This window comes from Equus caballus, unplaced genomic scaffold, assembly GCF_041296265.1.
Source record: "Equus caballus isolate H_3958 breed thoroughbred unplaced genomic scaffold, TB-T2T haplotype2-0000793, whole genome shotgun sequence".
NCBI lineage: Eukaryota > Metazoa > Chordata > Mammalia > Perissodactyla > Equidae > Equus > Equus caballus.
In genome coordinates, this window is record NW_027222001.1 from 52,676 (window position 1) to 63,914 (window position 11,239).

The 11,239-nt window shown below is 54.6% G+C and overlaps 1 protein-coding gene across 1 annotated transcript; it reads right to left on the minus strand.

The window, feature by feature from the left end:
* Positions 1 to 6,318: 6,318 nt before the first annotated feature.
* LOC138922404 (ral guanine nucleotide dissociation stimulator-like 1) lies at positions 6,319 to 9,137 on the minus strand. The gene is made up of 4 exons (XM_070259090.1): positions 8,953 to 9,137; positions 7,375 to 7,496; positions 7,064 to 7,167; positions 6,319 to 6,737 (listed from the first exon to the last, which is right to left on the minus strand). Exons 1-4 carry the CDS (start codon positions 8,992 to 8,994, stop codon positions 6,580 to 6,582), a joined length of 426 nt encoding a protein of 141 aa, XP_070115191.1. The 5' UTR covers positions 8,995 to 9,137; the 3' UTR covers positions 6,319 to 6,579.
* Positions 9,138 to 11,239: the final 2,102 nt, after the last annotated feature.

An 11,239-nucleotide genomic window follows, 5' to 3' on the forward strand; every position in this document is an offset into this window, starting at 1 on the left:
ACCCTACACTACACAAATAGACACTTATGCTTTTAAGTCTTGACATTTCATCTCGAGTGTCTGTTAAAACGTGAGTATCTAGGATAGAAAGCGGCTGTCCTCCAGAATCTTACCAGGGTTTCCTGCTGGCCACTTTGGAGGACAGAGCAGAGTGACCCACTAGGGGAGGGGCGCATGACTGCCGGGCCTTGGGGAAGAGCTGACCGGAAGCTGACTCACCAAGGACTGTCCATGCTTGTCTTGGTTTGCAGTGACAGCAGCTGAACGCAACTTAAAGGATTTTAATTTGCATGCAGCTTTGCACAACAACTTTCCATCTTACTTCATCCTCCTTGCTTCCTGTGACATTTGGGGATGGCATAGTTTCAGGGATTCACTGAACTCGTTTACAATGTTCAAATAGTCTTGTATGATGTGTGCGCTTGTTAATTGAGGTATAATTGACATATACTTTATATTAGTTTCATTTGTACAATATAATGATTTGCATGTATCGTGAAATAACCACCACGATAAGTCTAACTAACGTCTGTCCCCAGACGTAGTCAATATTCATTTTCTGGATGAGGACATGTTGTGTTTTAAGGTGCAGAAGAATCGGTAATGATGTCATACTTTTCCGTATGCAACTTGATGAATTTGAACATAAGTGTCCACCCATGAGACCATCACCACCATCGAGGCCATAAACATATCCATCATCTACCAAAGTTTTCTCCCACCCCCTTTACTATTATCATTATTTTGCTTTAAGAACACTTAACAGAATATATACTCTGTTAGAAATTTGAAGTACAAAACACAATACCGTGAGATTGCTACATTATACGCTAGGTTTAATTTTTAGAGGAACCTCCAGACTATTTTCCATCATTACAGTATTAGTTTACGTTCCCATCAACAGTTGCAAGGCTTCCTTTTCCTCCACAACCTCACCAACATTTGTCACCTCTACTTTTTTTGATAATAGCCGCCCTAACCGGTGTCAAGTGATATCTCCTTGTGGTTTTGATTTGCATTTCCCTAAAGATTAGTGATGCTGAGCACCTTTTCATGTGGCTGTTGGCCATTTGTGTGTCTTCTTTGGAAAAATGGCTATTCTACTCCTTTGCCCATTTGTTAACTGAGTGCCTTGGTGTTTTTGCTATTGACCCGAGAGATGAAAAAAGAAAAAAAAATGTCCAGGCATTATGGATGCTTCCCAGTTGATGCAGATGATTTTGTCTTTATGGTGATGACAAAATATCGTGTTGTGTGCTTTTTCTTCAGCAGTTATCATAAGACTAGCAGTAGAATGGCAAAGCAGATAATCAGGATCTCCCGGGTTTCCAGTTTTACAACACAAATAAGACGAGTGGTAAGGAATTTTTGATTATTTCAAGGAAATTATTGAGATCACAGTCCGTGGAATGTAGGACTGACAGGTCCACGAGGAAATTAAAGTGAGGACATGGTGATCTGGCATCACTTCCGATCTGAAGGAACAGGTATCTTCTGTATGAATGTTTGAAGACATATTGGAAATCAGGAATTTGTGGTGGATGAATACATTTTCTGAAGGGTTTATTTCTTTATTTAGGAGGAAGATTACCCTGAGCTAACATCTGTGCCAGTCTTCCTCTCCTTTGTCCGTGGGATGCCTCCACAGCGTGGCCGATGAGTGGAGTAGGTCTGCACCTGGGATCTGAACCCGCAAACCTCAGGCCCCTGAAGCAGAACACACGCAACTTTAACCACTCAGCCATGGGGCTGGACTCTAACTTATTTAGTTGTGAACATGATCGTTTGGGTTATGTAAATATCAGGACCTGGGAGTGAGTCGCTAAGAGTGGGGTAGTTGATAATGTCACAATTGATTTAGACCCTAAAGAGGCTAAGAGCAACAACTGGCCAATGGGTTAACCAAAGGAATAGTCAGAAAACACAGAAAGGATGGGAATTGGGATCTATAGTAAGCTGGGGGATCACGTGTCCTCAGAGAGAGTGCCAGGACTTGCACAGGTGAGAATGGCAAGAGCAATAAAAGAGAATAAAATCACACTGAAACAAGGAGGGGGTGTTACGAGACGGGGGAGGAAAACTGATCTGGAGCAGTCCTGAGTTTTGACCTTGAGCTTTCTGTCCTTGACCCAAATCTGCTTGACGATGTCCTGGGACACAGGTCAGAAGAGCTCCAGAGGGAGAGAGGAAGGGTGGAAGTATAGGGAAACTGAGATAATTGTCCTAAGAAGCCATGCTTCATTTCTCATTTGGGTCCAGTTTCATGATTACTTTTACAGGATGAGAGGAAAAGAAGTGATGATGGTCAAGTCTTCGCAGAGGAAGCTGCGTGATCGTGGGAATCAACCCAAACCAAAGCCCGGATTAAGAATTCCCATCTCTTTGAGGATGCGCAGTTACATATTCAGAAGGCCAGTTACTAGAATGCCATCCCACCCAGCAGTGAGGGGTCGCTGGGAGAGCACGTGGCACCAGCCCCAACAGGTCTGCTGGCAGGAGAGAAGTGGCAAGCCCTTTGGAACTTGCCGTAGCCTTGCAAAATTGCACCTTGCAGCAGAGGTGAATTCCTGCGGGGTGCGCTCGCATGGGGTGCCCCGTCCAGTCCCATACACACCCCTGCCCTTCCTCAGATTTGGCAGAGATGATTCTGGGAACTGGTCTGGGCATCCCATAGCTCCACGGCCAACAATTGCTGGTGACTGTGGAAGATCTGAGCAAACAGGAGGGGACGGGGAAGAGGGCGGGAGAGAGCGATTGTGGACAGGCTCAGCAGCCAGGCAGAGAAAGTGAGCGCCCAAGAAGGATGTGCTGACAGCACCAGGAAAGAGAGGAGACGCTGGTGCCCCTGAGATGGAGCCCGGCACTTCACTGACGTCTCCTTGAAGGGTCCCACGTTTTCTTGCTTGAGCTCTTGCAACTTCAAGACATACCAATCCTTTTCTTTTATTAAACTCCTCTGTGGGACGTAGGAAGCATAGACAGGGATTTCTTGTGGAGGAGAGACTGGATTTCAGCTGAGTAGAGCAAGGAGGGCTTTCCGTTTCACGGTGCTCTCGCATTTTCCTTTCCGAAGTATATTATTTATCTGCGCTTGAAAGTCACAGAGAGTTACCGATTCGCGGGATGATTCCGTTGTCGCCCTCACAGCGACACAGTAAAACCTACCTAGTCGGAATGGATCATTCCTTCTGTGCAATACTCCGGTAGACTCCAAAGATCATTTCAAAAGCGCTGGTATATCTCTGTTCTCAAATAAGAGGTCTGCTTCCAGGTCTCCATTTTTCTGCTCTTTATTGCATGTTAATTCAGAGTTGCAAGGAGGAAAGACCACATTTGCCTCAATCTTTAGATCTCTATGTGCTGGAAATTGGATTCACAGAAATGGACAAGGCCTTTGAGGGATCGTGCTGTCAACAGAGACCTTTTCCGGCATCAGCAACGTGACAATAAACCGCTGCTTGTTAGGACTTGATTGTCTATTGGAGGGATGGAGCTTGCAGTATTATGGAAATCCTCTTTAGAATTGCTTACCTTCACGTGACAGATTTATCAGTTTCTGAGAGTGATGTGTTAAAATAACCTAGGGTGGCGCAGGGCTTAAACTGGCCCACTCCACTTTGGAGGCCCGGCATTGGCACGTTCGGGTCACGGTTGTGGACATTCACACCGCTTATCGGGCCATGCTGTGGCAGACATCCCACGTGTTAAATAGAGGAAGATGGGCACAGATCTTAGCCCAAGGCTAGTCTTCCTCAAGCGAAAAAAAAAAAAAAACCGAGGAAGATTGGCAATGGATGTTAGCTCAGGGTGAATCTTAGCCCTTGGGCATCTTCAGCTGTGGTCATTTGCAAAATATGTAGACCATGCATGTACTGGGCAAGCCCAGGCAGGACAGCGCAGCCGGCCTCCCGCCTGGGTGCTTGGGGCTGCTTGTTGTGGAGCCTCTGCTGGAACCGTCTGGGTGGATTCAGTGCAGAGAATGATGACAACGGACTGCCTTGCTTCACCCTCAGAGTTTCCCCTGAGTTTTCTCCATCTTGACATGCAAAGCAGACACTGTCTGGAGCCCTCGTGTTCCTCTGGGACTCGGGCTTCCCTCTGCTCCTCAGCCTGGAGAGGAGGAAGCCCACGTGTGGACTTCAGGAGATTCCTGACCGCGTTTTGTGGGCTAGCACGTCCTGGGCTTGAAGTCCCCAGGGAATGAGCAGAATCCAATCCAGGTAGGACTGCCATGACCCAGACCCTTCAGGAAGGCAGGTTATGGTCCCCTAACCAGGCAGAGCACCATGACCAGCCGCGGGGTTTGTGGAGGGCGAAGGGAAGATGAAATGGGTCCTGGAAGAAGGTGCTTATAAATACCAGCTACCGAGAGGGAACCAGCTGCAAAACCGTGCATTTGAGGAGTATGAGTATTATTTCTTGATTCTGTTTGGAATAAGTTAGAGTGCATGATATATTTGTGTGTGAGTGAACATATATATATAGCTCTCTCTCTAAAATTTATATCAAAGTAACATAAAGACTGATGAGATACAGGTGCTGCACATGTGGGCCTCTTTTTGCTGGCGATCAGTTCATTTTTGGCCATTGGAAGCCCAAAGAGGCAGCGAGTTATTGTCCTCTGCCGTCTGGTAGGCTCATGACAAACAAAGCGCTGCAACCAAAGGGTCGGCTCTCAGGAGCCTCACGGCCCTGTGAGGGAAACCCCTTGGACACGGTGTCTTCCTCCTGGGCCTGCACTAGCCTTGGGACTTGGCACTTCTCTTTCTCTGTGGCGGGAAGGTACAGCCGGCTCCGGCTTCCATTTAGAAAGTCACCTTCCTGGATGGCTGTGCCATACCAAGAAGGGCCTGGGCTGCTGGGAACCAGCATTTCTCCTCAGCTGCTGGCCGTACTGAGGAGGCCTCCCTGGCAGGGTTCACGCTGCTGTGTGTCTGGGTGACACTTGCAGCCATCAGAAAGGAGGGGAGAACTCAGAAGGGCCAAGCACTTCCTGTGGTCCTAGTCTTACAGGGTCTTTCCCGGGGTGGGGTGGGGGGGGGGCGTTCAAAATGCCAGGTGGTAACCCTCTAGCTCCTGGTCACCGGGTGGGTTCTTGGAGTGAGCTCGGAGCAGTGTCTGCTCACCACCAGACTGGAACCATTTAAGTGTTTTAATTTTGTCAGGCTGTGTTTACCCGTCATCCGTTTGCTTGCGTTCCCTGCTGGACCCCTCAACCACCCTCCTCTCACGACTCATCTCTGAAAGCTTCCAACGGGAAAGGTTCACACCCACACCATAAACGGAGCATAAGGCTGGGCAAGAGAACACAGCCCTCCGAGGGGCTGCATGGTTTATAGGCTCAGGTCCTCCTGCCCCGTTAGGATGAGTCAGAAACAACATGCCTGAGTGTGTGAACAGGTGATTGCCTGAGACCACACACCTCAGAACCACAGGGGCCCAGATGTCACCCTGGGCAGCGAGGGAGAGTATAGGTCATTCTTTGGCCAGGATTAGGGTATCTAATGTTTGCAAAGCAGACTCCACCCGTGATCCGTCAGACCCTGCCAGGGAGGAGTGGCCACGAGGTACGGGACAGAGAGGCCGAGGCATTCGAGGGAATTTCTGCCCTTCCAAGAATTGCAGAAGGAAGTGCACGGAGGCAGGAAATCCTGGTGGACAAGGAGCAGTGATGCGTCGGGAAGGATGCCCAGATGTAGCCTTCAAAGCTGCATCACAGATCTGTCCCCCTGGATACCAAACTTGCAGGGAAAGGAATTCAGAGCCGTGGACCAGGATCCCAGAGGATTCCAATCCAGGTGAAGGGTGAACATGGAGCCCCCAGAGGGGCCGGGGGAGGGAGGGTCCTGCCTGCCCTTAGTCCATCTGCACATGACCTTCTCCGGCCTTGACCCTCCACATGCACGTTTTGAGCTTTTACATCGTTCTCTGCACTTAGAGCTGCTGCTGTCCAGAGCCTCATTAGAAAACGACAAGTTCCTAACATCTGGTGAAGAGGAACCTCCACAAGAGAAGCCGAAAACGTGGCCTCTCCTCCAAAGGGGTGGAAAAAGCAGCCACTGTCCTGGGGCAGGTCGTGGTGCTGGCCCGTGCCATTTTAAAGACACCCGCATTCCAGTGGTTGTTGCTCTGCCTGTGAAAGTACCTCCACCCTCTAAATGCCAGGAGCTCTGGGTGCTGTCTCTGCTCCTGGCCCACGTGAACCACACTGAAATGAAGCCGTCCTCTGAGTAAGGGGGGGGCGCGGAGGTGTCCCTCAGTATCCAGGGAGGGGCCTGGCCCTTCTCCCTTCTCTCACATACAATAAGCCGAGACCCTGCAAGATTTCTTCATTCCAGGAGGAACGCGAGAGTCTGTGTCTCCTTGACACGAGCACAGGAGGGGAAAGAACCAGACCGTGACTCGCAGGCTGGAACAGAAACAGGATTTTAACATCAAATTCAAAACTAGCACTAACTACTAACACGAAAGAAATACGGCCCCTTCCCAAGTGGTAAACAGGCGCTGGGGTGGAGCTGCCAGGCCTGTGGGGTGGGGTCGTCCCCTCCCTCTTGGGCTCCAGGGCTCCCAGGAAAAGGCTTAGAATGTTCTTCTCCCCATCAGCATGGGAGGAGCCGGCCTGGGGCCCCGCGTGTTTCCCAGCCGCGTCCCCGCCGCTGAAGAGCAGGCTGCACTCGAGCTGTTGGAAGGACCGGGATCTGCCACTGTTGCTGGGTTCTGCGTCAGGGGTCTGGTGACTGAAGAGAAGACACTGATGATTGGGGGGGGTCACACCAGTATCCCAGCCCAACACCTCAGCCCCACTGCATTCTGCTCCAAACCTTGTCCTGAGTGTTCAGTCAACACTACCCCATTGTCCCTGACATGGGAGCTGGCATTTCGCTTCACCCATTTCACAGAAGAGGAAGCTGAGTCCCACAAAGGTCAAGGGAATTGTCCCTCACAGGCCTGGTCAGCAGTGGAGCTGGGATCCCCGTGCCGGCTGTCCATCTCCCTAGGCCCGTGCTTAGCCCGAAGCTTTCCGGAGCCCCTGGCTTCAGTCCCTGCCTGTCTGGACACTCACCGAGCCCTGAGCTGAGAGACGCGCGGTTCTTCTTGGGCAGGAAAAACCGGCGCATCTTGCCGGCCCTCTCCTGTGGGGGCTCCAGGTGGCAGGACAGGCTGTAGCTAAAGGACAGAGGGGACTTTTCAGCTACCGGGAGCCACACCTCAGGTGACCCTCCCAGAGACGGCCAGCAGTTGGAGTCCCAGGGCCCCACGGGTGACCATGCGACAAGCCCCGGGACTGACCCGGAAGCCACGGGCACGGGCTCCCTGGAGCTGGCCATCAGAGAGAGTCCGCCTTGCCCTCACCAACTCCTGCCCCGCCCTCACCTCTCATCCTCGCTGAGGGGCTCCATGGCCTCGAACCAGGCCCCAAATCGCTCCTCAGCCTCAATGTGGTAAAGATGGACTGCCTCCTGGAGCAGGAAGATCTGCTCGGTGACTTTGAATTCCTGGGAGAAAGGACATGATGCAGACGGGGCCTGGGTGGGGGACCGTGCTGGGGACTCAGACAGGTGAGAAGAGGGTCAAGGAGCTGGTCTGGGGTCTTGGCCCACATGGGAACCCTCCTTCCCTCCAATTCCGTGCAGGACTTGCTCGTTCTCACAGTTGGCTTGAAATAGCTCCTCCTGCAGGAAGGTGTCCTTGGTGCCAGCCCCTTCCCCCACGCACCAATGGGACGGCTTTCCCAGCTCTGGGTGCCGAACTCTCCCAAGGAAAGCAAGGCCCAAGGCATCGGGCCAGAGAAGGTCTTCCCCGGAGGAGTCTCTGATTGCCACAGCCCCACCCTCCGCACGGGGAGGCCACAGCTGCTCACCTCACTCCTTTTCTCAAAATTGATCTCATTTCCCTGGAAGGCAGAGAGCCAAAGCCCATGAGCAACAGCCCCCTTAGCCCATAGCTAGCCCCCGTCTCCACCCTTTCTCAGGTTGCACTACCAGCAGGGTCGACCAGGGAGCAGGCGCTACCAGAAACGGGAATGGGTCCCGGGCAAGACTCTGAGCTCCAGAGCAAGGAGGCCACGGGGCTATGGCTCAGGGACATTCTAAGACAGCCCTCTCTGACAGACAGACAGACTGAGGCCTCAGGCAGGAAGGGATGCTCAGCCACTCGTGTGCTTCCTGCCTTGGAGGGGCCTGGCTTCACTCCCTGCAGGGGCGGGGCCTGAGGGAGAGGCTGAGTCCAGCTCAGACACACCCTCCAGCAGCTCCGCAGTCAGGCAGCCTGGACTGGCGGCTCACCTGGATCCTATATTCACTCATCACTAAGATGGCCATGACACCCAGCTCCCGGGGTGGCTGTGAGGCCCTCACGAGAGGACTCTGCCAAGGGTTGTGAGCTCAAGCCTCAGTGCAAGTCTCTCCTCCCAAATCTCCGAATCCTGATCCCCAGCTCCACCTCCAGGCTCACTCACCTCCAGGTAATCCTCCATGTTGGTGTCCAGCAGCAGTAGGTAATTGAGGAATGTGCCAAGGAAGGGGATTGAGCCCCTGTGCCAGCGGGGTGGAGACGGTGATGAGATCCCGCTCTCAGGAGCCGTCAAAGACCTCTCCTCCACTCCTCACCCCAGCCTCCTGCCCAGCCCAAGCTACCCACCTAGGCGGCCTCCCCCCAATTTCCTCCTCTTCTCTCCTCCAGGAACCCCAAACTCCTCCAGGCACCTCCCAGCAGCCGGCTCTGGCAAAACCCAGGGTACGTGGTCCCCGCCCCTCCCTGTCCCAAATCCGTTGTGCGCCCATCCGTTCCAGGCCTCCTCCTGGTCACTTCCAATGCAGGCATTTCAGGTCTGTGGCACCAGGAGCAGGGCTGGAGGAGAAAGGCTCCCTCTCTGCTGGTAGAGACCTCCGGCTAGGAAGGGGAGTCCCCTCTCCTGCGACTCCTGGGCCCCTCCTCCACAGGCACCCTTACCTTCTGGGCACCTGTGGGGCCCGTCTCCAGGCTGGTCAACATAGAGGTCGCCTCCTGCCAGGGTGTTGACAGGGCCAGTGAGCCGACGCTCCCCTCCAAGTGTCCTCCCAGACCCCTCCCAGATCGGGGACCCTGGACATGTGGCCCCAGTCACCTGGTGCCCCTGCGGCTCCCGCCTCCAGGGTGCTCTGATTCCAGAGCCATCCCAGCTCCAACACTCACTCCTGTGTGACCTTGGGCCCGCCCAGGCCTCCCTGAACCTGTTACCTCGTCTGGAAGGTTTGACGAACTCTGTCTGCCTCCCACAGTCTCCTGAGGCCCAAGCGTCATCTGACCGTCATCACTGCTCTCCGCTCAAGCCTGCCTCTGGAGCCAGGTCCAAGCTCCCCCACATTCCTCCCCACCCTTGAGCCTCGGCACCCACTGTGAGGCCTGCACCACGGCTCATCTCCCTCTGGCTCCCAGATGAGGAGACCAAGGCCCACACAGGGGCAGGGACTTGCTCAGGGGGCCCCAGAGGAGAGGCTGCTCCCCCTCCCAGCCACAGGCCCCTGTCTCCTCTGCCTTCAGCACCACCCTCTGCCCAGCCGCTGACCACAGTGCTGTCCTCGGGACTCTCAGGCTGTGTTCGGGCCCCCAGCTGGGCCGAGCCACGGATGGAGGGAGATGAGGGTGTCTCAGGAGGCCTGGTCAAGTGGCTTCTGCCAGCCCCAACGCCCAGGAGTCTCTGATCCCAGGCCGAGGCCAAGGCCTTGCTAAAGCCCTCAGCTCCCTAGGATCCCCTCAGGGAGTTCCCCTGCACAGAATTCTTTCTTCTCATCCGCTCAGGATGGGGGACCCCGAATGCCACGTCTGACTAGCAGGGGAGGGGGGCGACCAGGGCACTGCGGGGTGGCATTTCCTTTCTGTTTTACGAGGAAACTTCTGACGTCTGGGCGGGAAGGATCCCTGAAGAAGCCATCAGTTCCCTGGGCACTTGCCCTTGCCCTCCGGGGCACATGTCATCGCCAACAAGGACCTGGGTGAGCATCCCACTGGGACTGTCTGCAGCGCCCACTTTAGGGGCCAGAGTGGGGAGTCACCGAGGGGACACAGATCTGTCCCAGGTCCAGTGTCCGTCCCAAGGCTGGGAAGCCCCTGAGTGCCCCCGGCCCGTGGGATCCGGCAGTGCCCATCCCTCAGGCAGGCAGGGTGCCCTTCTTGCGAGGCACAGTGAAGACAGAAGGAGCAGTGGGGCCCTGGCTTCCTGAGCACAGACTGGGCTGACTTCGGAAGAAAGGAAGCCCGCCCACTCGCTCCAGCCAGTGGCCAGGAGGAAGATGCAGGGCAGCTGATGGAGCAGCATGGAAGCCAGACACCGGCACCTTCTGCCAGGTCCTCAGCCTCCTGGAACAGTCCAGCCCGCACCATTCTATCCCATGCCCCTGGCCTCCTGTCCCAAACTGCCCCCACCTGCCCATGGAGCTAGCACATCCCTCTTCCTGTCCATCTTTTCCTGACCAACTTCACGTGACAGGAGAACCAAAGCTCATCCTGCCGGGTCCCCTCCCCTCTCGCTCCCCCTCCTTCCAGATGTGCAGCCTCCGTCTTACCTTCACCAGCTGCCTCCTGCTCACCCACTGGTCTTTGATGAACCTCTTCAACTTTCGAGAGCTCTTCCTGAGGGGAGAGGAAAGGAGGAAAGAAAACCCGGGGCGGTTGAAGGCGAAATGCCTTTGGCTGAGAACCCGGAAGGTTCAAAGGGCCTGGGGCCTGGACGAGGGTTTTCCCCGGGTTCTTCGGAGCTCTGAGGTCACCGTGGGACTCGGGTGGAGGCTCTCCTGCGGTCACCTGGGGCCTCCATTCCCCACTCCGACTGAGCACATTGTTTCTAACAGCGTTGGTTGCCGATGAGGGCTCCGTTGCTGCGAAGTACACCCTTGGAAATCTCCAGTGTGGCTCAATCCAGGATGTGACAAGGGGGAGAGCCACTGCCTAGGGTCTCAGAGAGTCTCAGAGACCCGAGCAAGGAGGCCAGTCCCCATCCCTAGGGTCCGCTGCCTCCCAGATGGTCCTAGCTGAATGAGGGGTCCATGGCAAGTCGCACGGGGGGATGTCTGGTCCGCCCCTGGTGGTGCTTGGATGGAGCACGGCCTACCCACCTGGCAACTCGTCCCCATGTCTTTTGCAGACGGCTGATGGAGGGGCTCTGCAGAGCAGACACGATGGCACGCAGGGACGCATAATTTCCAAGGACTCGGCACTCCTGAGGAAGGGAAAAAAAAAAAAAGCGACGGCGGGCTGGAGC